Source organism: Zophobas morio, unplaced genomic scaffold, assembly GCF_036711695.1.
Source record: "Zophobas morio isolate AGI-343-1 ecotype UQ-CSIRO unplaced genomic scaffold, CSIRO_AGI_Zmor_V1 ptg000021l, whole genome shotgun sequence".
Lineage (NCBI taxonomy): Eukaryota > Metazoa > Arthropoda > Insecta > Coleoptera > Tenebrionidae > Zophobas > Zophobas morio.
The window spans coordinates 15046542-15072796 of record NW_026972126.1 but is presented as its reverse complement, the minus strand read 5'-3'; the positions used below and the strand labels follow the sequence as shown (position 1 = coordinate 15072796).

Below are 26255 nucleotides of genomic sequence, written 5' to 3'. Positions count from 1 at the left end.
CTCTGTGTATCTGTTCGTGGTCTGTCTGTTTTCTGTTTTCTGTCCTCTGTCTGTCTTCTTTCTGTTTGTCTGTTTTCCGTCTATCTTCCATCTGTCTTCTATCTATTTTCCGTGTATCCTCTATGTGTCTTCTGTCTCTCTTCTGTCTCACTTCTGTCTGTCTTCTGTCTGTCTCTTGTTTGTCTTCTGTCTATCTATTGTCTGTCTTCTGACTGTCTTCAGACTGTCTTCTGACTGTCTTCTGACAGTCTTCTGACTGTGTTCTATCTCTGTGTCCTCTGTTCATCTGTCATTTGCTCTCCGTCTATCAGTCCTCTGTTTGTCTGTCTGTCTATCTGTTTAGCTGCCTCTCTGTCTGTCATATGTTTGTATCCTTTCCGTCGTCTATTCGTCATCTGTTTATTGTCTGTCTTTATCTATTTGTCCGTATCCATGTATGTCGCTGTAGTGTCTGTTCTCCGTCTATCTGACTGTTCTCTGTCTGTCAGTCTCTTTGTCCACTGTATGTCTGTCTGTCTGTCCTCTGTCTCTCTGTCTGTCCTGTGCCTCTTTGTGTGTCCTCTGCCTGTAAGTCTGTTTGTCCTCTGTCTGTCTTCTTTCTGTCCGTCGGTCTGGCTTCCGTCTGTTTTTCGACTGTCTTCCTTCTGTTTTCCGTCTGTCTTCCGTCTATCTTCTGTCTGCCTTCTATCTGTATATCCTCTGTTCATCTGTCGTTTGTTCTCTGTCTATCTGTCAGCCTGAATGTACTCTGTTCGTCTGCTTTCGGTATGTCCTATGTTTATCTGTCTGTCTATCCGTTTTTCTGTCTGTCTGTCGTCTGTTTGTAGCCCCTCCGTGGTCTATTCGTCATCCGCCTATTATGTGACCCTATCTATCTGTTTGTCTATATCCTTGTATGTCTGTCTTTCACTCCTCGGATGTTCGTGTGTCCTCTGTTTGACTGTCTATCTGTCTGTATGTCTGACTGTTCTCCGTCTGTTGGCCTCTGTATGTCTGGCTGTTCTCTATCTGCCTGTCATATATCTGTCGTCTATTTGTCATCTGTCCTCTGTCTCTCTGTTTGTCCTCTGTCTGTAAGTCTGTCTATTGTTCGTCTATATGTTTTCTATTTGTCCTTTGTTTGTCTGTCCTTCATCTGTCCGTTTTCTGTCTTCTGTCTGTCTTCCGTCTGTCTTCCGTCTGTCTTCCACCTGTTTTCCCTCTCTGTTTCCTCTGTATTCCATCTGTTTTCCGTCTTTCTTCTATCTGTGTTCTGTCTGTCCTCTGTTCATCTGTCGTTTATCATCTATCTATCTGTCAGCCTGCATGCCCTCTATCCGTCTGTCTGTCATTCTGTATGTTCTCTGTCTGTCTGTTGTTTGTTTGTAGCCTCTCCGTTGTCTGTCCATCATGTGTCTCTTACCTGTCCTATATCTATCTGTTTGTCTGTCGCTCTAATGTCGGTCTTTCGTCTGCCTGGCCGTCTGTCTGTCCTCTGTCTATCTGGCAGTCTGCCTTTCTGTTTGTATTCCGTTTGTCTTCTGTCTGTTTTCCGTCCGTCTTCCATCCATTTTAAATCCGTCTTCCGGCCGTCTTCCGTCAGTATTTCGCTTATTTTCCGTCTGTGTTCTGTCTGTGTTCATCTGTCGATTGTCCTCTAGCTATCTGTCCGTATGTTTTCTGTTTGTCTATTTTCTGTATGTCCTCTGTTTGTTTGTCTGTTTGTCGTCAATCTGTAGCTTCTCCGCGGTCTATCCGTTATCTGTCTGTTGTCTGTCCTCTATCTATCTGTTTGGATGTATCCCGGTATGTCGGTCGCTGTGGTATCTGTCTTCCGTCTGTTTGGCCGTCTGTTCGTCTTCTGTCTGTTAGTCTGTTTGTCTTCGGTCTGTCTGTCAGTTTAGCAGTCTGTCTGTTTGTCTGTCTGTCACTCTTCTATTTATCTAAACATTCGTCTGTCCTCCGTCTGTCTGTCTGTCTGTCTGTATGCCGGTCTGTCTATCTGCCTGCCTGTCTGACTATTTTCTGTGTGTCAGTCTTTCTTTATTTATGTCCTCTGTGTGTCTGTCTGTTCTCTGTCTGTCTTATATCTGTCTATCTGTTCTCTGTCTGTCTTATCTAACTCTTTTTTTGTCTATATGTTTTCTCTATCTCCTCTGTTTGTCTACCTGTCGTCTGCCTCTTTTCTGTCCTCTGTCTGTCTGTCTTCAGTCCTTCCTTTCGACTGTCTTTCGTCTGACTTCCGCCTCTCGTCCGTCTGTCTTTCGTCTCTCTTCTGTCTTTCTTCTATCTGTATGTCCTCTGTTCATCTGTCGTTTGTCCTATGTCTATCTGTCAGTCTGTATGTCCTCTGTTCGTCTGTCTGTTAGTCTGTATGTTCTCTGTCTGTCTGTCGTTTGTTTGTAGTCTCTTCCATGTCTGTCCGTCATGTGTCTATTGTCTGTCCTCTACCTATCTATCTGTTTGTCTGTCGCGCTAGTGTCTGTCCTCCGTCTACCTGGCCGTCTGTCTGTCTTCTATCTATCTGGCAGTCTGTCTGTCTGTCTGCCTGTCTTTCTGTCGTCTGTTTGTCTGTTGATCCCACAATTTGATTCACCTCAAAATGTTGTATAGTAAATCCTATTAACGTTTTATAAAACAACATACTTCTATGATTGATATAACATATTTTTATACTTGTGCTTCATGAATCCGCCTTGATTTTTGAAAAAGAGAAAATTAAAACGCTAAAACAGTGTTTTAATAGATTCTATTTCCCGATTGTCAGCCGAGGAGGTATAGTTGTAGAGTCCATCTGGCTACTTTAATGTTTTCTCGTATGTCCAAGAGTATGAAAATAGGTTTTCTGGTTCTGTTGTCTGATGGTATCATGTCAAAATTATGCAAAGTAAATCTTATTTAAATTTTATAGTATGACATATCTCTGCTTTATTAATCAACCCGAATATTTTGCCTTAGAGATTCAGATTTTTGGGGAAAAAAAATGCTTTACGATTTAAATTGGAAACTCCACCACCCAATGTTGTGAAATCTTACAAACTATTTAAAAATTTGATGACGTCATATCTTATCCAATTATTCCATCCTCTTCATAACGTATTGTGATACAGACTTGAGGTTAAGTATGTTGGTGATGTAACGAATTGTGTGGTTAGACCTGACCTGACCTGATCTGACCCGACCTAGCTGATCTGGCCTACATTTTTACTTTTATACACATAGAATGTTTTTTGTTATTTTTACGCGAAAATGATTCAAATCAGCAACTCTGTAGCAGTTACAGCACCAGCGTCAGCTGTTAGTGAAACTGAACACCTCCTGAAACAATGACCAGTATATTACTCATTTATCCACTACATTTATCCCCACTGGTTGAGACGTGCAGTGTCCTTTTCAGTACCCAACAAAAAACGGTTCATGGATTATAGCCGCAGATTATTGTATTTCAAGGATGTTAATGTCATGAGCATTTCCCTCTGGTGCAAGAAACTGTCTCGGAAATTTTGTTGTAGCGTCTGGCACAGTACTTAATTGTTCCGCATCTTCTAAGCTCTTCAATGTATGATATACTCATCTAAATTAACTCGACTCGTGGGTGTACACTAAACACACTTCCTATTAAGGGTGCCTAGAAAATTAAAGCCACTCAAGGTTTGTTGTTTATTACAAATTTTAAACTAAAACCACACAACCAATTTTGTGTTTATGTGAAGCTTGTATTTATTTTACTCGTCTTGCCTCCAACTCGGCATTCGCCTCGACCTTACTCCGCGCGTGTTTTTTCGACCTCTAAAAATCTTTAAATTATAACTTCGTTCCAACCGACTAAGCATAACATGATCCGCTAACCCTTTTCCTTCTGCTTGACGTAAGATACGTCTACAGACAGCAAAAAACAGACTAAGATCAACAAGAATTAATGCACCCTTAAACCGGCGTCGTTTTGGCACTTTACCAAATGTATGTCACGAGTAGCATGCCTAAGACGAATGCCCGTTTACTTTGTTCCACAACCAATATCATCACTCTCAAGTTTAAACACTCACATGACTTCACGTCGAAATCGAGTTTATATGAACGTAATAATTAATCTTAGGAAATTGTTATAGCTGCATTTAATTTAATGAAGATAGTATAACTTGCGAGTCCAATTAATTTTACTTGGGTGATATAATGTTAATGTTGATGGTTTTGTTTATTGTAGTTAAATGGAAAATGCCACTAATGTGTAGCGAAGGAGGTTTATTATGACTTTCTATTTCTACCGCACTAAAATTTTCATGAAGAATAAAACTGACTGAATTTTTATCACAATATTGTTGTAGTATATTAATTAAATTGTACAAATAACAATAGATTTTTTGTTGTTACTTACTGTCTGCTTGTGCTAATTTTGCTGCAGTTATCTAGAGTGAAACACTCTTGATAATCTACAAACGCTTTTGTTTTACTAAGGATTTTATAGAGATTTTATTGTTTCGTTTTAGGAATATATAAACGTAACTTTTAATCTGTACTCTGACTTAGTTAAAGATACGAGGAAAATCTGAAACGTGCTTTGTTTAGTAAGGGTTACTTTATCACTTTATTGCTTGGCAGAAGTAGCTGTTGTCGTTTGCATCTCGAGCTATGGAAAGCAATGGAACACGTACATGCACTGAAAATGAAAGCTAAACGATGTGAAATATTTAATACCGGGAGTTGAAATGTTTTTCGGAGCTTTTCAGCGACAAGAAATATTTTTAAATATTTTTACCATCACATATTTAATTTATTTGAATGAAGAGAACGGCAATTTTGTATTCACGAACATTTTTTTGACCATTACCGAACAGATGGAATCGAACAATTATTGAAAAAATGACCCAGGTCGCGGTGTTTCGTCTATAAATTCTGCTTTATTTTTCAGTCGACTGGATTAATTCTTGTCTATACTTCTACTTGACTTGAACTAAAACTGTAACTTCTGAAAAAATGTGTCCACTAAAGCAGAAGTTTAATTTTATTGCGTGCTCTTTGCAATGGTTTTTTTGATTTATAGCCACAGTGTGCGACGATTATTCTAAAAAATTGGTCTAAAGAGTTTAGACAGTACTTCCCTCGCTGTCGGAAACTTGACGACTGCATGCCTATTGTGTTTTTTTTCTCATTACATTTTTGTAGTGGGAATTTAAAAAAAAATTGCGATGACGTCATCAACATTTTTGCAAGGACACGTATATCAGTTGGGATAGATGTAGTGTAATACTAAGAATAAAATTATTATATTCTCAAATTTTCGGGAAAATGAATTGGGTCGTTTGAATATTGATTTGTAATAATCAATAAAATAACGAAACAATTTACTCACGTATACCTACGTATCAGAGGCAACTGAAAATCGTGTATGTATAAACATTGTTAATTTAAGATGACAGGCGTAACAGCATACGTGAGAGCCAAACACAGAAACTGTAAACAAAACGACCGTCGGTTTTATTGCTTCGACTTCCGCTTATTATATAAAACATTGGGTTTTATTTTAATTCTTGACGGTGAAATTCACAATTGGTTGATTATAAACATGTCTATTTCACATTCGCGGAATCAAGTGAACGCATAAAACAAATGCAGGTCTGTAATGTTAAAGTCGATGTAAATAAGCGTGCTACCCTTATGTTTCAACCGAGTTTTTCCTTTAACAAATTTTGTGTCTACCAAATTGGGTTGGTTGGGGTGTAATACTAATAATAAGTGTTGCCTTTAATTTAATCAATAAAATAAATTGACTTCATTAATTTTTTTGAACCACCTCTTAAGAAAATCTAAAAAATATGAATGGAATGATAAATCACAAGTACAAACTCATCATATTTTTTGCATTTTAGATAGGATTTATTCAGCAAAATTTAAGGTGACGTCATCAATTTTTTTAGGAGGGATGAACAAATACATTTTGAACAAAAGTTTACCATGCTTATAATAACTTTAAAATATTCCCAAGATTTCAAAGCATTCGGTTTTGTAATTCCTGATTAAATCGATAAAATAAATTCACGCCTTCATTAATTTTTTTGAGTCACCCTGCATATGCAAATCCAAAAATATGAATGGAATGATAAATCACAAGTACAGACTCATCATATTTTGTACATTTTAGATACGATTTATTCGGAAAACTTTTGAGCTGACGTCATCAGTTTTTTGTAGAAGATAACCAAATATATTTTGACTAAAAATTTATTATGCTCTTTATAACCTTAAAACATCTGCAAGATTTCAAAGCATTCGGTTTTGTAGTTCCTGATTAAATCAATAAAATAAATTTACGCATTCATTAATTTTTTTGAGTCACTCTGTATATGCAAATCCAAAAAATATGAATGGAGTGATAAATGACAAGTACAGGCTCATCATATTTTGTACATTTTAGATATGATTTATTCGGCAAACTTTCGAGCTGACGTCATCAAGTTTTTGGAGGGGATAAGCAAATATATTTTGACTAAACATTTATTATGCTCTTTATGACCTTAAAACATCTGCAAGATTTCAGAGCATTCGGTTTTGTAGTTCCTGATTAAATCAATAAAATATATTTACGCATTCATTAATTTTTTTGAGTCACCCTATATATGCAAATCCAAAAAATATTAATGGAGTGATAGTTCACAAGTACAGACTCATCATATTTTGTACATTTTAGATATGATTTATTCCACAAACTTTTGAGCTGACGTCATCAAGTTTTTGGAGGGGATAAGCAAATATTTTTTGACTAAAGATTTATGATGCTCTTTATAGCCTTAAAACATCTGCAACATTTCAAAGCATTCTGGTTAGCAGATTAAAAATTAAATTTCAAAATGTTGTTTTATAATTTTGATTTTTTTTCCAAAAATCTGGACGTTTCGGGTGAAAAGTCGATTCAGAGTTGTAAACTACATGTGTAGGACTATGTTATTTTATACAATTGAAAACCCATTTACTATGTACAATTTTGAAGTGACGTCATCGCTTTAGTGGTGGGGATGATTCGACAAATTTTGGTTAGCGTTTTACCATCTACATGATATTCTTAATATAAGTACAAAATTTCACAACAATCGGTCGAGTACTTTCGGAGATTATCTGTCTAATAAAAATCCGTGACAACAGACGGACAGACGGACAGACGGACAGACGGACAGACGGACGGACGGACAGACGGACAGACGGACAGACAGACGGAAATGGGAGACCTATTTCTTCGTCTTCTAGGGGTCATGAAAGATCGAGAAAACGTAAAAGTAGAGAGTCGGCCGACGGACTCGATTACAATACTTCCTTTGCTTACGCTCGGGAAGTAAAAATGTACGTTTTAGTGCTGGTGGCGGTTAAGTATTGGCCGCCATCTTACAGTTGTTTGTCACATTGCCAAAGTCCCTTAATTTATTTTAATTTCGTTAATACGAAAAGTTCGAATTTTATTTTCCTTCATAAGTATTAAGTACAAATTGCTATCTTTGCAAAATGGACATCCATTTAATCACAAGATTTCTTGCCAAAAATGCAGACAAGAGTTTCTCTAAGGTTCCACAATTCTGGTTAAAATATCAAATAGTTGCTATACAAGTAGTCAGTTAATCATCGTTGCTAACACGTATTAAATAATTATCTAAAGCTGATTGTGGATTACAATTTGTGGCTATGTTGGAGGTCGCTGACTGATTACTCTTTTGTAGTCCAAATCCCACAAAGGGAATTAAAAACTTGACAATAAAGAATTTTTAATGTCGTCGTGGGAGGGGCTTTCTACTAAAGCAAATGTTAACGTGCGAAATGTGAGTAATTTACACAATTTTCCCCGGTTATGAAGGACACAGCCTTGAGGTAAATATAGGAACAGTGAAAATTAAAAGTAAAAAATTTAACAGTAACAGTTGGGAACATCAGTGCGCCAGTAATCTATGTATTTGCTACAGCCAACCAATTCAATTGATCTGGAGGCCAATTCATATACAGGGTGATTTCGAAATATCTGCAATAATTGTAACCACGGCATCACATGTAATGTGGAAATCTAGAAAAAAATGGTCGAAAGTTATTTCGACAGAAATTTGCCCGCCCTTGAGGTACAGTCCAAGAATATTTGGTTCTTTGAAAAATTAAAAAACAATTGGTGCCACAGAGAAGGTTTCAGGTTCATAAGAATAAGACACTTCAGATTTCACCGTTTTGAAAAAAGAACAATTGGAACTCCCGAGAAGGTTTCACTTTCTTAAAAAAAGAGACTTGGTGTCCCCATGAAGGTTTCAGATTCTTAAAAAAAAAGCGGTTGGAGTCCCCGAGAAGATTTCATTTTCTTGAAAAAAGAAAAAAGAACAATTGGGACCCTCGAGAAGGTTCCACATTAAAAAAATAGTACTTGGGCCCCTCGAAAAGATTTCACCTTCTTAAAGAAAAATATATCATTCGGGACCACCGAGAACGTCTCAGATACTTAAAAAATGACGGTTGGGGCCTCCGAGAAGGTTTCATCTTCTTAAAAAAGAACAATTGGGATCCCCGAGAAGGTTTCACCTTCTTGAAAAAGAACAATTGGGACCCCCAAGAAGGTTTCACATTCTTAAAGAAAGACAGTTAGGATCCACAAGAAGGTTTCAAATTTTTAAAAAAAGACGGATGAGGTTTTAGAGAAGGTTTCACCTTCTCGAGAAAAGACCAATTGGCATCACCGAGACGGTTTCAGATTGTTAAATAAGACGGTTGGGACCACCGAGAAGGTTTCATCTGCATAGAAAAAGATACCTAGAGCCTCTAAGAAGGTTTCACCTTCTTGAAAAAAGAACAATTGGGACCCCCGAGAAGATTACACTTTCTTGAAAAAAAGTATTTGGGCCTCCCGAGAAGGTTCCACTTTCTTAAAAAAAGGCGATTCGAGCCCCGAAGAAAGTTTCAGTCAGAATGATAAGGTAAAGACACTTGGGGCCCCTGAGAAGGTTTCACCTTCTTTAAAAAAGAACAATTGGGACTACCGAGAAGATTTCACATTCTTGAAAAAAAGCACTTGGGCCTCCCGAGAAGGTTCCACTTTCTTAATAAAACACGGTTGTAATGTACTCGTAATTTGTCATATTTTTCCATTAAACACTATTGCCTTTCTCTTCTTATAGGTGTTGGGTATTTTCCTTGTATTCATTAAAATATCGTCAAATGTATTAATTTTAGGCGTCTTGTTCCCTTCACCTCATTAACTAAGTATTATAAAAACTTGAAAAACCAAATGTAAACTAGAGCCGTTAAGAACGTCGCGCGAATGATATTCAGTCGCTGTATTTGTGGAAAACTACAAAATAAAGAAAAACCATCAGTAGTGCAAAGTGTAGATTAATTGTCCCTAGCCAACCCATTACACGGTTAAGGCCCCCGAGAAGTTTTCAGTCAGAATCATAAGGAAAATACACTTGGGGCCCCTGAGAAGGTTTCACATTCTTTAAAAACGAACAATTGGGACCATCGAGAAAGTTTGAGATTCTTAAAAAAAGACACTTGAAGTCCCTGAGAAGATTTCACCATTTTTTAAAAGAGACGTTCTTTAAAAAAACAGTTTGGGGCTCCGAGAAGGTTTCATATTCTTAAAAAATATATCAGTTGGGACCTCCGAGAAGGTTCCACATTTAAAAAAAAGTACTTGAGCCCCTCGAGAAAGTTTCACCTTCTTAAAGAAAAATATATGATTCGGGACCCCCGAGAAGGTCTTAGATTCTTAAAAAATGAAGGTTGGGGCCTCCGAGAAGGTTTAACCTTCTTAAAAAAACATATGAAGTGGGCCTTCCGAGGAGGCGGTTGGGACCCTCGAGAAGGTTTCAGTTAAAATCATAAGAAAAAAACATCTCGAGAAAGTGTCACCTTCTACAGAAAAGAACAATTGGGACCCCGAAAAGGTTTCATCTTTATAGGAAAAGATACCTAGAGCCCCTCAGAAGGTTTCACCTTCTCGAAAAAAGAACAATTGGGACCCCCGAGAAGATTTCACATTATTGAAAAAAAGCACTTGGGCCTCCCGAGAAGGTTCCACTTTATTAAAAAAAGATGATTGTAGCCTCGGAGAAAGTTTCAGTCAGAATGATAAGGTAGAGACACTTGGAGCCTCTGAGAAGGTTTCACCTTCTTTAAAAAAGAACAATTGGGACTCTCGAGAAGGTTTCCTCTTCTTGAAAAAAAGATACCAAATGGGCTCCCCAAGAAGGTTTCAGATTCTTAAGAAAAAATAGAGTTGGGGCCTCCGAGAAGGTTTCAGCTTCTTGAAAAAGAACAATTGGGACCCCCGAGTAGGTTTCACCTTCTTGAAAAGGAACAATTGGGACCCCCGAGAACGTTTCACATTCTTAAAGAAAGACAGTTAGGATCCACAAGAAGGTTTCAAAATTAAAAAAAAAGACGGATGAGGCCTTTGAGAAGGTTTCACCTTCTTGAGAAAAGACCAATTGGGTTCACCGAGACGGTTTCAGATTGTTAAATAAGACGGTTGGGACCCCCGAGAAGGTTTCATCTGCATAGGAAAAGATACCTAGAGCCGCTAAGAAGGTTTAACCTTCTTGAAAAAAGAACAATTGGGACCCCCGAGAAGATTTCACATTCTTGAAAAAAAGCACTTGGGCCTCCCGAGAAGCTTCCACTTTCTTAATAAAAGACGGTTGGGGCCCCCGAGAAGGTTTCAGTCAGAATCATAAGGAAAATACACTTGGGGCCCCTGAGAAGGTTTCACATTCTTTTAAGTAGAATAATTGGGACCATCAAGAAAGTTTCATCTTCGTAAAAAAAATATCAGTTGAGACCTCCAAGAAAGTTTCAGATTCTTAAAAAGACACTTGAAGTCCCTGAGAAGATTTCACCTTTTCTTAAACGAGACGTTATTTAAAAAAACAGTTTGGGGCTCCGAGATGGTTTCAGATTCATAAGAAAAAGACACATGGGGTCCCTCAGAAGGTTTCACGTTCTTAAAAAAAGAACAATTGGGACTGCCGAGAATATTTCCTCTTCTTGAAAAAAAGATACCATTTGGGCTCCCCAAGACGTTTTAAGATTCTTAAGAAAAAAAAGACGGTTGCGGCCTCCGAGAAGGTTCCACCTTCTTGAAAAAGAACCATTGGGACCTGGGAGAAGGTTTCACCTTCTTGAACAGGAACAATTGGGACCCCAGAGAAAGTTTCATATTCTTAAAAAAAGACAGTTAGGGTCCCCAATGTTTCAAATTCTTAGAAAAAAGACGGATGAGGCCTTCGAGAAGGTTTCAGTCAGTATCATAAGAAAAATACACTTGGGGCCCCTGAGAAGGTTTCACATTCTTAAAAAAAAAACAATTGGGACCACCGAGAAAAACTTTCTCTTCTTTTCATCTTCTTAAAAAAAAGATATCAGTTGGGACCAACAAGTTAGTTTCAGATTCTTAAAAAAAGACACTTGAAGTCCCTGAGAAGATTTCACGTTTTTTTAAAAGAGATGCTCTTTAAAAAAAACAGTTAGGGGCTCCGAGATGGTTTCAGATTCAGAAGAAAAAGACACCCTCAGAAGGTTTCACTTTCTCGAAGAGAGAATAATTAGGACCCCCGGGAAGATTTCAACTTCTTAAAAAAAGTACTTGGGCCTCCGAGAAATTTTTACATTCTTAAAAAACGTACCGAGAAGGTTGCATCTTCTAAAAAAAAATATTAGTTGGGACCCCCGAGAAGATTTCACTTTCTTAAAAAAAGACAGTTCGTGTAGCCAAGGTTTCAGATTCTTAAAAAAAAACTAAAACGGTTGGAGTCCACGACAAGGTTTCATTTTCTTGACAAAACAAAAAAGAACAATTGGGACTCCCGAGAAGGTTCCACATTTAAAAAAAAAGTACTTGGGCCCCTCGAGAAGAGCTCACTTTCTTAAAGAAAAATATATCATTCGGTACCCCTGAGAAGTTCTCAAATTCCTAAAAAATGACGGTTGGTGCCTCCGAGAAGGTTTCACCTTCTTGAAAAAGGAATAATTGGGACCTCCGAGAAGGTTTCATCTTCTTCAAAAAACGTATCAGGTGGGCCTTTCGAGTAGACGGTTGGGGCCCTCGAGAGGGTTTCAGTTAGAATCATAAGAAAAAGACACCCCGCGGAAGTGTCACCTTCTTCAGAAAAGAACAATTGGGACCCCCGAGAAGGTTTCATCTTTATAGAAAAAGATACCTAGAGCCCCTCAGAAGGTTTCACTTTCTCGAAAAAAGAACAATTGAGACCCCCGAGAAGATTTCACATTATTGAAAAAAGCACTTTGGCCTCCCGAGAAGGTACCACTTTCTTAAAAGAAGACGATTGGAGCCCCGGAGAAAGTTTCAGTCAGAATGATAAGGTAAAGACACTTGGGGCCCCTGAGAAGGTTTCACCTTCTTTAAAAGAGAACTGGGACCCCCGAGAAGGTTTCCTCTTCATGAAAAAAAAGATATCAGTTGGGAACCTCGAAAGAATTTCAAATTCTGAAAAAAAACAATTGGGTTCCCCAAGAAGGTTTCAGATTCTTAAGAAAAAAAACGGTTGCAGCCTTCGAGAAGGTTTCACCTTGTTGAAAAGGAACAATTGGGACCTACGAAGAGGTTTAAGATTCTTAAAAAAAAACAGATGAGGCCTCCGAGAAGGCTTCATCTTCTTAAAAAAAAGATATCAGTTGAACCTTCCGACTAAGTTTCAGATACTTAAAATAAGACGGTTGGGGCCCCCAAGAAAGTTTCAGTCAGAATGATAAGGGAACGACACTTGGGGCCCCTGAGAAGGTTTCACCTTCTTTAAAAGAAAATAATTGGAACTCCCGAGAAGGTTTCCTCTTATTGAAAGAAACAGTGGGGCTCCCCAAGAAGGTTTCGGATTCTTAAGAAAAAACGGATGATGGCTCCGAGAAGGCTTCATCTTCTTAAAAAAAAGATATCAGTTGAACCTTCCGACTAGGTTTCAGATTCTTAAAATAAGACGGTTGGGGTCCTCGAGAAGATTTCAGTTAGAATCATAAGAAAAAAACACATAGGGCCCCTGAGAAAGTGTCACCTTCTTCAAAAAAGGACAATTGAGACAATTGAGAAGGTTTCATCTTCATAGAAAAACATACCTTGAGCCCCTAAGAAGGTTTAACCTTCTCGAAAAAAGAGTAATTGGGACCTCCGAGAAGATTTCACATTTTTGAAAAAAAGCACTTAGGTCTCCCGAGGAGGTTCAACTTTCTTAAAAAAAGACGGTTGAGGCCTCCAAGAAGGTTTCAGTCAGAATCTAAAGGAAAAGACACTTGGGACCCCAAGAAAGTGACACCTTATACAGAAAAGAACAATTGGGACCCCCGAGAAGGTTTCATCTTTACAGAAAAAGATACCTAGAGCCCCTCAGATGGTTTCACCTTCTTAAAAAAAGAATAATTGGGACCCCCGAGAAGATTTCACATTATTGAAAAAAAGCACTTGTGTCTCCCGAGAAGGTTCGACTTTATTAAAAAAAGACGATTGGAGCCCCAGAGAAAGTTTCAGTCAGAATGATAAGGTAACGACACTTGGGGCCCCTGAGAAGGTTTCACCTTCTTTAAAAGAGAACAATTGGAACTCCCGAGAAGGTGTCCTCTCCTTGAAGAAAACAGTTGGGCTCCCCAAGATGGTTTCGGATTCTTAAGAAAAAAGATGGTTGGGGCCTCCGAGAAGGTTTCACCTTCTTGAAAAAGAACAACTGGGACCCCGAGAAGTTTTCCTCTTCTTGAAAAAAAGATATCAGTTGGGAACCCCGAGAAAGTTTCAGATTAAAAAAAAACAGTTGGATTCCTCAAGAAGGCTTCAGATTCTTAAAAAAAAAAAACGGATGAAGGCTCCGAGAAGGCTTCATCTTCTTAAAAAAGACATCAGTTGAACCTTCCGACTAGGTTTCAGATTCTTAAAATAAGACGGCTGGGGCCCTCGAGAAGTTTTCAGTTAGAATCATAAGAAAAAGACACATAGGGCCCCTGAGAAAGTGTCACTTTCTTCAAAATAGGAATCTGGTTTCAGATTCATAAGAAAAAGACACATGGGACCCCTCAGAAGGTTTCACTTTCTTGAAGAGAGAATAATTGGAACCCTCGAGAAGACTTCACATTCTTATTAAAAGCACTTGGACCCCCTGAGAAGGTTTTACATTCTTAAAAAAAAACACTTGGGCCCCGAGGTTTTATTTTCTTAAAAAGAATATCAGTTGGGACCCCCGAGAAAGTTTCACGTTCTTGAAAAAAGAACAATTGGGACCTCCGAGAAGACTTAACATTCTTGAAAAAAGCACTTGGGCCCACTGAGTAAGTTTCACTTTCTTAAAAAAAAGATATCAATTGGGACCCCAGACAAAATTTCAGATTCTTTTAAAAAACGCGTTCTTTAATTAAAAGGTAGTTAGGGTCCTCGAGATGGTTTCAGATTCATAAGGAAAAGACAGTTGTGGCCTCGAGAAAATTTCACATTCTTAAAAAAAATACTTGGCCCCCCTGAGAAGGTTTAACATTCTTAAAAAAAGATTTCAGTTGGGACTCCCGAAAAGGTTTCAGATTCTCGAAAAATGACGGTTGGAGCCCACGAAAAGTTTCCAGTCAGAATCATAAGAATTTTTTTTTATTGCATACATTTCGAAATCACCCTGTATTGTTTGTACTTATAATTATAATAATTAATTTGTTCAAGTTAAAATCCCAGTTCTCATTATCTCCACGAGAGTCATAAATATCCGCCACTTTCTCTTAACTTAAACATAAATAAAGTTACCTCACTCTATTCTATATCCCCTATTAGACGCTGACTAGATACGGGCAAATTAGATTGACCCGGTCAAATTTCCTTGTTACCACCCTACCAAAACGCATTATCCACCTCATCTCGACGAAGCGTCCCAAACAAGAAGAATGACAAAATCTCGCCACTTAATCCCAACCTTCATAACTTTATCCATCCATTTCCATAAATCCCCACTCCTTATCTCGCACTTACTCTTTCCCGCACCGAAGTACAAAAAGTGGCGATAGTCGAATATTTGCCGCCTTGCGCTTAGCCCTTAACCCCCATAACAGCGAATATATAGGGCGAAAGCTGTGCTCCAGTCGTAATTTTGCCATTGTTGGCGATTACGGGCTTCTTGTATACAAAACGTTAAAGAAAACTTGACCCAATTCCCTTTTCATTGTCGGCAATGAAATTCAAACAGTTTACAAGAGTTAGGATAATATTTGACTAAGCGCAACCGTTTCTTTGTTGGAGCGTTCATTTACAAATGGATTTCTTGCAGGGGTAAATGGAGGGGTGGAATTCGCGTGCCGCTGGATTCGAATCAATTAACACAGTATATTTGAAATAGTTACGCTTAATTAACCTTTTGTCTAGGATACGACAAAAGTGTCATTGGTGGTGATCTATGGAGTTCTTGCGTATATGGAGCATGGAAGTTTAATTACGCGAGGACAGGTCTGGTTTAGATTTTTTTGTTGTAATAAATGACGCCTGTGAGGTAGACAACCAGTAGTAAATGAAAACACCAATTATCGTGGGCGTTATATAGCTAATTTAATTATAGGATTTTTAAATGAAAGTCAAAATAAGTCAAAGATAATTAAAAAATATTGCATTTTTTTTTATTTTAAAACAAAATACTGGCTTAAAGTTTTAATTAATAATGTTCAAGTTTTAAGTGGAAACTTTGATATCGATTTGTGAGTTAATTCGGACGTAATTAGCTTTTTTAAATATGCTTCAGTTACTTCGGTGGATGTAGGAAGGAGCTTTCTTGACTACAAATACATTTTATCTAAAAGAAGACAAACTTTTTCAGTGGAAAAGATAGAAAAAAGCATATTTATGCACTTTTTTACCACGTCTTGTGCATAAAATTCGTTCCTTAGTTATTTTATTAGGAATTTGTAATCTCCAAATCGATTGAGCTCACTGGAGCTGGTTGCTGGATAAAAATTGCATTTATGGGTAGTCTGAGATTTTGGCTATTCTCTCTGCTTTCGCGTAGATACGAAAAGGGGTCAAAAGTTTTATTTGCCGCTAGCACCCGAACACGGATGTAATTATCTACAGGAACTATCACAAACGAAACTGTGAAATATTAATAAGTCTAGATTTGTGGCGGTTGGAAATGTAACTCTCGTGTGTTAATAATTTCGTGCTAATAACTTTCCATAGAGGGTACAAATCGACGAGAATTATTAATGAAATTCGTAACTGCTGGCAAAATTGTTATTCTCTGTAGGTATTTTTGTGGAGGTGATTTTCGAAAAAAATTAATAACACTCGTGCGGAAAATTCGGTAGATATGAAATAACAAAACTGTTAGTAAAAACTCTCAAAAAATTTATTATGGGTAAATTAATAATTCAGTTTTCCATTTCGGGGTAGATTTTTTCAGATTTGGAATGATTGTATTTTTATGTTCTTTTTCTGTTGACCTAGTCTGTGTCGTGTAGATTTCTTACCCTGCTCGCTTCAGTTTTATTCCATTAACATCCATCACTTTTTTGTCGAACAATAGCACAATCGATTATTGATTTTATTAGTCTTGTGTGTTGTTCGTAGATGTATTTGTGGACATTTATCTTATGTTTAAAAACGTTATTTGTTATTTTTAGTTTATTATTCGGGCATAGACCAATCAGTTGTCCTCCGTTTTCATTAGTGTTATTCTCCCATCGAAGTCACCTATCGTTATTATTTCTCTCCTATCACTTATTTCATCTAACAGTTGTACGTTTACGTAATAACCGTCTTTAATTTGATTAGGGGCGTATATTCCAATAATTTTTATTCGTTTTCCAAAAAATGGTTGTGGCGACCTTCATTATTCTTTCATGAATCGATTGATTTAGAGCTTGTTGATTATAAAATATTCGACATTAAGTAGGCTTTGAAAAATCTGTTACTGCAATTTAATAAGAATTTGCCGTTTTCGTGAAGTAGATGGCAGTCTATATTCGACCTGAATTTATTGGTTGCCTACCTAGGAGGCAGCAAAATTCAAAAAATTCGACACCAGCCTTATGGTCATCTTTTTGATTGAGTCGAAAGGCGTATATTTATCCTGTCTAAATATAAATTTTTTGTTTATTAAATATTTTCATAAATTTAGTCCCAATGCCATCCCAATTTACGATATTCAAAGTTCGGTTGCGTAGCTTAAATTTTTTATTATTGGGTCTGCACTCTAGCAGATTCTTTGAAGGACACATGGAATCCCCAAGATTCTTTCTAATTACTTCAAAAACAGTGTAAAGATCAAAGAAATCCTTTAAAATTATTTCAAAAACAAGACAAGAGATGCTCAAGATTTTTTCAAGCTACCTCAAAAACAAAACAAAAGTAATCCCTCAAATCCTTCAAACTACTTCAAACACCAGTTATGCGAGGTCCCTGAGATTCTTTCATATTTCAGTTCAAAAACAAGACAAAAAGTTCCCGAGATTCTTTCAAACTACTTCAACAACACAACCCAAAGGGTCCTCGAGATTCTTTCCAATTATCTCAAAAACAAACCAAAAGGGCCCCCCGAGATTCTTTCAAACTACTTCAGAAATAAAACAAAAGGGGTCTCCACGATTCTTTCAAATTATTTCAAAAATAAAACAAAAGTAGTCCCCGAAATCCTTCAAACTACCTCAAATACCAGTTACACGAGGTCCCCAAGATTCTTTCAAACTACTTCGAGAACAAAACAAAAGAGGCCCCCGAGATTCTTTGAATCATCTCCAAAAACAAAACAAAAGGGGTCGCCAAGATCCTTCAAACTTCTCCAAAAACCAAGCACAGAGGGGTCCCAGAGATCCTTTCAAACTGCTTAAAAAACCAGGCACTAGAGGTCTCCGAGATTCTTTCAAACTACTTCAACAACACAACCCAAAGACCCAAAGGGTCCCCGAGATTCATTCAAATTATCTCAAAAACAAACCAAAAGCGCCCCCCGAGATTCTTTCAAACTACTTCAAAAACACAACAAAAGAGGTCCCTGAGATTCTTTTAAATTCCTTCAAAAACAAAACAAAAGGAGTCCTCGATATCCTTCAAATTACTTCAAATACCAATTACACGAGGTCCCCGAGATTCTTTCATATTTTAATTCAAAAACAAGGCAAGAGGTCCCAGAGATTCTTTCAAACTACTTCAATAACACAACACAAAGGGTCCCCGAGATTCTTTCAAATTATCTCAAAAACAAGAAAAGGGATCCCCAAGATTCTTTTAAACTATATACTTCAAAAACAAAATAAAAGTAATCCTCGAAATCCTTCAAATTACTTCAAATACCAGTTACACGAGGTCCCTGATATTCTTTCATATTTTAGTTCAAAACCAAGACAAGTAGTCCCCGGGATTCTTTCAAATTACCCCAAAACAAGACAAGGGTTCCAAACGTTCTTTTAAACTACTTCAAGTACAAAACAAAATATGCCCCTGAGTTTCTTTCAAACTATTTCAAAAACAAAATAAAATTAGTCCTCGAAATCCTTCAAACTACTTCAAATACCAATTACACGAGGTGCCCGAGATTCTTTCATATTTTAGTTCAAAAACAAGGCAAGAGGTCCCCGAGATTCTTTCAAACTACTTCAATAACAAAACACAAAGGGTCCCCGAGATTCTTTCAAATTATCTCAAAAACAAGAAAAGGGATCCCCAAGATTCTTTCAAATTATCTCTAAAACAAGAAAAGGGATCCCCAAGATTCTTTCAAATTATCTCTAAAACAAGAAAAGGGATCCCCAAGATTCTTTTGAACTATATACTTCAAAAACAAAATAAAAGTAATCCTCGAAATCCTTCAAATTACTTAAAATACCAGTTGCACGACGTCCCTGACATTCTTTCATGTTTTAGTTCAAAAACAAGACAAGTAGTCCCCAAGATTCTTTCAAATTATCTCAAAACAAGACATGGGATTCCAAACGTTTTTTCAAACTACTTCAAGAACAAAACAAAATATGCCTCCGAGTTTCTTTCAAACTATTTCAAAAACAAAAGAAAAGGGGTCGCCGAGATCCTTCAAACTTCTTAAAAAACCAAGGACAAGGGGTTGCAGAGATTCTGTCAAATTACTTCAAAAACAAAACAAAAGTAGTCCTCGAAATCCTTCAAACTACTTCAAATACCAATTACACGAGGTCTCCGAGATTCTTTCATAGTTTAGTTCAAAAACAGACAAAAGGTTCCCGAAACACTTCCAAACTACCTCAACAACACAACATAACACAAACAGAGATTCTTTCAAATTTTCTCAAAAATAAGTAAAGGGATCCCTAATATTCTTTCAAACCACTTGAAAAACGAAACAAAAGAAGCCTTCGAGATTCTTTCGAACTACCTCATAAACAAAACAAAAGGGGTCACCGGCATCCTTCAACTTTCTTCAAAAAACTAGGCACAAAGGGTCCCAGAGATTCTTTCAAAACTACTTCAAAAACCAGGTACAAGTGGTCCCCCAGGGTCTTTCAAACTTTATACTTCAAAAACAAAACAAAAGGAATTCCCAAGATTCTTTCAAGCTACTTCAAATTCAAACCACAAGGGGACCAGGAAATTTTTTCAAATTACAAAACAAACCAAAAGTAGTCCTTAAAATCTTTCAAACTACTTCAAATACCAGGCACACGAGGTCCCCGAGATTCTTTCATATTTTAGTTCAAAAACAAGGCAAGAGGTCCCCGAGAATATTGCCAATTACTTCAAAACGAAACAAAAGGTGTCGCCAAGATCCTTCAAACTACTTCAAAAATCAGGCATAAGAGGTCCCCGAGATTCTTTTAAAGTATATACTTCAGAAACAAAACAAAAGCAGTCCTCGAATTTTTCAAACTGCTTCAAATACCAGGCACACGAGTTCTCCGAGATTCTTTCATATTTTAGTTCAAAAACAAGACAACATTTCCCCGAGATTCTTTCAAACAACTTCAAAAACAAAACAAACGGGGCGTGGAGATTCTTTCAAACTACTTCAAAAACAAAACAAAAGTGGTCGCCGAGGTCCTTCAAATTCCTCCAAAAAACCAGGCACAAGGGGTCCCAGAGATTCTTTTAAACTACTTCAAAAACAAAACAAAAGGGGTCCCTGAGATTCTTTCAAATTTTTTCAAAAACACAACAAAAGTATAGTTCTTGAAATCCTTCAAATTACTTCAAATATCAGGCACACGAGGTCCTTGAGATTTTTTCATATTTTAGTTCAAAAACAACACACATTCTTCCCGAGATTCTTTCAAACTACTTCAAAACAAAACAAAAGGGACTCCCGAGATTCTTTCAAACTTCTTCAAAAATAAAACATAAGGAGTTCCCGAGATTCTTTCAAATTATCTCAAAAACAAAACAAGAGTGGTCCTCGAAATCCTTCAAACTACTTCAAATACCAGACACACGAGGTCTCCGAGATTATTTGATATTTTAGTTCAAAAACAAGACAAGAACTTCCCGAGATTCTTTCAAACTACTTCAAAAACAAAACACAAAGGGTCCTCGAGATTGTTTCATATTACTTAAAAAAAATCGAGGGATCCTCAAGATTCTTTCAACTATTTCAACAACAAAACACAAAAGATCCCCGCGATTCTTTCAAATTACTTCAAAAACCAAACACAAGTGGTCCCCGAGGTTCCTTCCAAACTACTTTACCAACAAACACAAAGAGTCCCCTAGATTCTTTCAAACTACTTCAAAAACCAGGTTAAGTGGTGTCCGAGATTCTGTCGAACTACTTCAAAACACAAACAGAACGGATCCCCGAGATCCTTTCAAACTATTTCAAAAATCAGGTACAAGGAGTGTCCGAGATTTTGTCAAACTACTTCAAAAACAAAATAGATTGGGTCCCCGAGATTCTTTCATATTACTTCAAAAACAAATCGAGGAATCCCCAAGATTTTTTCAAAATAGTTCAACAAAAAATCATCGTAAGAAAAGCGTCCGATTTAAAAATTATGTTTATGCAACCCAGAATACAAACTCAAAACTCAAAACCTCGTAGTATGGTATGAAAATACATTGTCCATTGATTAAATAGATATTTTTACGTTTTCAATAGCACTAACAAGTATTTAAAACGACAAGTAATAATTTGTTTGTATTATTTATTCATTATAATAATCCCATTTATTCATCAGAAACTTCTAAACGAAATTTAAATCTATTGTGTAGAAATATCGGCAAAGTTGTGTTAGGCTCATCTGGCAACGTTGTAAATTATCTTAATGCATACTATTAGATTCTTACAATTTTTTTCCGTCGCCTTCTATCGAGTGGTAGATTTAAGAACAGTTTGTTGCTGTCATGGGGGTAGTCAATGAGCGCGATTGAGGTCCAAGCTACCCGACGGCGTTTGACGGCCAAATATTGATGCGCCATCTCTTATTCGCCGGCCTTCGAATGTTCGTTCCCAACAATGTGATGAATCTATCTGTATATACTTAATCATTGCATTCTCACAGGACACTTGACGAGTTTTTAATTTGAATAATTTTTTAATATCAGAGTTATCCAATTTTGAGAGACGTGAAATGTGCCAAAAATAATTGTCATTAATTACAGCAAATTAAACTGCTAAAAATAAATTTTAAGGCGTAAAAACAATAGTAAAATAAGAAAACTAATGCAAGAAAAAAAAATATGTATTCGGTTGTCAACGTCATTTAAATTTTCGATAGGGATTTTATAAATGCTTGCTTTTACGAATCCTCATTAAAAATACTCAGGTCTACCAGGAGTCATGGATGTTTTGCATCTATTCTTAGGGTGGCTGCGCCTAATGCCATGAAAATCGGGTGGAGCTCCATCTTGTTGAAACCACATTTGAAGTGTCACGACGTATCGGTTAAATTGTAAATAACGTACTCCAGTTAATATTTCTGACCTGACCTGACTCGACTGTATAAATTAGCTGCCGCTGCTGCATTCTCCAAATTATATCAATATCATGGGCGTTTTCGCATAAACACGATTATTAAAGCGGAGTCTATTTGTGAATCACCTGTACGTTAGGCATATCTGTAAATGGTAAAACGCTAAGCAAAACTTGTTTAACCATCACCACCAGCAATTGATAACGTCATCTCATAGTTTTATACTGTACTGGTGGTTTATGAATTCGCTTTGAGTTTTTATCATAGAAATTCAGTTTTCTCCAAAATTTAAAATTTTGTAAATACGTGTTATATGTATTAATATAAGACGAACATTTAAAAGTGCTCGATAGCTCAGATTAACTAGAATTTTTTTCGCTTTCACATTTTTTTTTTTTTTAATTTGAGAGACAACAGTGCCGAATGTAATGAACATTATCCATTTTTCTGCAAACTCATTAGTCATTAGTAATGTAATATTATAAAAGTGGGTTGCTTTTCCAGAGATGAAATATTGGAGAAACTCTGGAAACAGCAAAAACAGATCATATTTTTCTTATGCAACGCCCTGAGCTGCAGCAAACATTAATACTTGTTTTCTCGAACCTTTGTTTTGCTCATTAGTTCATACTTGTTTAGAAATGAAGTTCCGAGTGCACGACTATATTTAGACGTTGTTTTATAAATAGCTCCATATAAGGAAAAAAAACATCTTTTTTAAAGCAAGCTCGAAAAGTTTTAAAAGGACAGCTTTAAATTTTGCAGTTCAATATGTCAATTTTCTAGGTAAATTGGGGTGTTGATGTCTCTGATAATTGATAAATAATAATTTTTAAATTGTATGAAATTTAATAAACAAACATAACGTTGTTTCTTTGAAAAGAACCCAAAAGAAAATTTACCGGCGACCACTTTCATCATCTCCTATCCTATCTCCTCATCGTTGAAACTTACTCGTTTCTTAAAAACTTTATTCAAAACAAGCCCGTTATCTCATTGTTTTAAAATTTAATTTAGATCTCTCCAGCCTAAACGTGTTGATTCAAGCTTAAAAATCTTAACTCAATGTTAATTTTAACAAACAAGAAATTTCTAAAACAAACAACGCCGTTTCCGTCCTCATCTTACACAATCCAAGTAAAACTCAACAAGCCCGAAAATTCAATTATACTAAACCGTTTTATTACTGCTGCTACTTAAGCAAGTTTGTTAAATAAGGACCTCGGCTGAATTCACAGGTGCCAAAACCAGCTCCGTTTTCTTTTATTAACTTGGCACTACTGCGTGTTTCAGAAGTAATTCGAAGTTAAGACCGGCAAGCACTTCATTTTGTCGAGTGATATAAATGAAGTCAAGTTGGCGCTCTTTGCCTTATCCTGCTTGGTGATTTATTTAAGTCCCGCAGAAGTCCTGCGTGGGTTCTTTGTTGTTGTTGATATAGACGGTTAATGTTGTGTGAGTAATAGGGCTAGGACCGAGTTCGTGGAGCTATTTCAATATAAATGCACCTGTCAACCGAGTAAGCGATCGACACCCATCACGTACCTTTTTTCAAATGGAAAAGTCTTTTTATATGCTCGCTCGAAGTTTTCACGCTTTTGGGTGGCGAGGAAATCGGGGAAGTTTTAAAAAGTGTTTTAAGCTTCTCCATAAAAGCTCAAGTAAGAACAGTAATCCTTTAATCCGGGTTTTTAATAGCGCGCGAAGTGGGTCGGAGTACGAAGTGTCGGATTTTAAAGTTTTAAGCTGTGTGAAATTAACAAGGTACCGATCGCGACATCTGCATTTTCCAAGCGTATTTAAAAATGTAACCGGAAGAAAATCCTGCAAAGCTCTGGGTGAAGTTCGACTTACAATACATAGATGGCGGAGATTGATTAGGATAAAGATTTCCTGTGCGGTTTGCAGCAAAAACTGTGCTTAACTGGTTATTTAATGAAAGCTGTTTTATCGAAACTACAATTAATGATGAATAAAACATTATCATTTTCTATCTTCGAACACTGAAATACCCTGAAATACACTGAAATATAAGGATTGAAACTTGAATGTGATGGCTGTTTGTTCATTACTAAAGCAAATAATTCCGGGTAAACAGATTACACAATCCGGAATTATAAAAAAAGGTTTTGTTTAAAGATCTTAACTATTTTTAATTAGAAATAGCAGGTTTCATTTTTACGTGATTTTTATAATCTGTTTACACTTTAAATATCCTCCACCTGTTGCTTCATGTTCGTAACACAAGGAAATTGTGACCTTATTCAGTAACAGTTTAATTAACACTGTCTGATATAAAAGCATAAAAACAAGAGCAAATTTAATATATACTCCGACCAGCAACAAATAAATCAAGTTTGTCACAGGTTTTTTGTTTGTTGAAAGCGTCAAAAACAATATCAAATTTAATACGTAGTCTGACCACCAAGAAATATCAAGTTTATGTCACATTTTTTTTTTGCTGATGAAGTTTTGGCGATTCAGATACATAATTGAATAAGCTTTAGGTAACATCGATAATAAAAATGTTTCATATTACAGATTTTTCTCAAGAATCGAAAGATACTTAATTTTTTTGTTACACTTATCATTCTTTAAGACATCACGGATTTTATTTGATTGAAACGAAATGTACACTAGCTGATATAATTTATTTCATTAGAAACTGCAGGATCAATTGCTCTGGAATTCTGTAATAGTTGTAAAATTAGAGAAAAAAGGAAAAAATGTTACACACTAAAGTGAAGTTGCGCCGGAATTATTTTGTACATAATCGCTGTGTCAGTTGTGTAATTCGAATTATTATTGAGTTAAACCCACGCCGATTTCAATCACGCGCTTAACGTAACAATATTCTGGTTGGCCTCTTCCTAGATTGTATAACCATAGTTTATTTTTGAAGTTTAGATGCGACGTTGTCACGTTATTCCAATCTTCTTCAAAGCTTTTAGCCATGCAAAGGTTTACAAAAAAATCGAAGTAGGATGATTTTCCAAATCTGTATTATAATATTCTGTAGAGACATAAACACAAGTATGCGCTTTGTTATTGTAACAATAAAGTTGAGTCGTAATATATAGAGTGTTTAGAAAAAAAAATCTAAAATATCACAGTTTTCAAATATCGATTTGTCTAATTTAAATTCTATATTTGAAGTCGATAGTTTCCATGATTTTCTACTTTTTAAGGTATAGTGATAAAATACAGTGTGATCTACTCAAAAAAACTGAAATACCGATATCCCAAAGTTTTATTGTTATTATTTATATATTAATACATGTGTTTATGTCTCCATAAAATCTACAACATGTTATTTTTGTAAATTATTACTTACCTTGCTACAAATAAAAAAAAATCTGAATAACGCGGCATAGTTTCAAAAATAGATTAGGGGCATTAAGTCTAAAAAATAGTCATCCAGAATCTGTAAAAATGTACAGAAAAAGTAAAATCGTGCTCCTCGACGCCTTATAAATTTATTAGGCCAGATCAGAAATACTCTGAATAATGTTTTTTTTTTGAAGATTTTGACTTTCTTTAAGATCTTCCGAATTGTTGTCTCCATTTTGGCAATGACCGTAGACAAAATTGATCGATTTTAAACTAAGAAATAAACAGATGAGCTAGAAAAGCATTCAGCAGTGAAGATCTTGAGAAACATTTGGAGATCTTTCACTTTCAGCATTGAAGTGTCGACATAAAGAGGTGAGATATTGAAAAAATATCTTTCGACTTCAAAAACTAGAGAAATTTCAAACAGAAATCGCCGTCTTAAAAATCACACTTAAAAACAGAATCTGAAGATCTTGTCTTTGATTAATATGTTCAGAATTTTTCATTATAGACTATTTTAAGATCTTGCTTATAACTTCAGTTCAGTTGTAGACAAAATTCAAAAATTGATTCATTTTTAAACTAAGAAAGAGAAGATCTACAAAATATCTCTTTAGACTTTGGATAAAATTCATAAACTAGAAAAATTTTAGGCAAAGGTCGCAAAGGACTATTTTTTCAAAGTGAAATTTCGCTGCATTGAGAAAACAGTCTTTTACTTCACGAGCGTAAGCTAAGGAAGGGTAATAAGTTTTTTTTTCAGTCATTCAGACAATTACATAAAAGTAGCAGAAATTGAAGGCCCTGATTTTCGTAAAGGTCTTCAGAATTTTTCACGAGAAAATATTTTAATATCTTGTCAGATCATATCATATCATATCAGGTCCAATCTAGTTAGATCAGGTCGGGTCAGTTTATGTCAACTCAGATGAGAAGTATCTTGAATGTTTTAATTTCTTTTTTAAGATCTCCATGTTGGCAATAATCGTAGACAAAATTGATTCAGAGAAACATTCAGCAGTGAATATCTTGAGAAACATTTGGAGACCCTTTACTTTCAGTATTGAAGTCTCGCCATAAAGATGTGATCT

General features: G+C 36.2%; 1 protein-coding gene across 1 annotated transcript; it reads right to left on the bottom strand.

The window, feature by feature from the left end:
- Positions 1-906: 906 nt before the first annotated feature.
- LOC135131693 (uncharacterized) lies at positions 907-21337 on the bottom strand. Its single transcript, XM_064059538.1, has 5 exons — positions 21206-21337; positions 3709-3768; positions 2148-2269; positions 1403-1601; positions 907-1071 (listed from the first exon to the last, which is right to left on the bottom strand). Exons 1-5 carry the CDS (start codon positions 21335-21337, stop codon positions 907-909), a joined length of 678 nt encoding a protein of 225 aa, XP_063915608.1.
- Between the last annotated feature and the right edge of the window lie 4918 nt (positions 21338-26255).

What these genes read in the sequence shown, in the direction of transcription:
- LOC135131693 (XM_064059538.1), bottom strand. Translation starts at nt 21,337, where the DNA reads ATGGCGCATCAATATTTGGCCGTCAAACGCCGTCGGGTAGCTTGGACC. An exon ending in GAAGGCGACGGAAAAAAATT is followed by an intron (nt 3,769 to 21,205) that starts GTAAGAATCTAA and finishes AAAGATTTTTAG; the next exon opens with AGGTCGAAAAAACACGCGCG. An exon ending in CCGAGTTGGAGGCAAGACGA is followed by an intron (nt 2,270 to 3,708) that starts GTAAAATAAATA and finishes GAGGACATACAG; the next exon opens with ATAGAAGAAAGACAGAAGAG.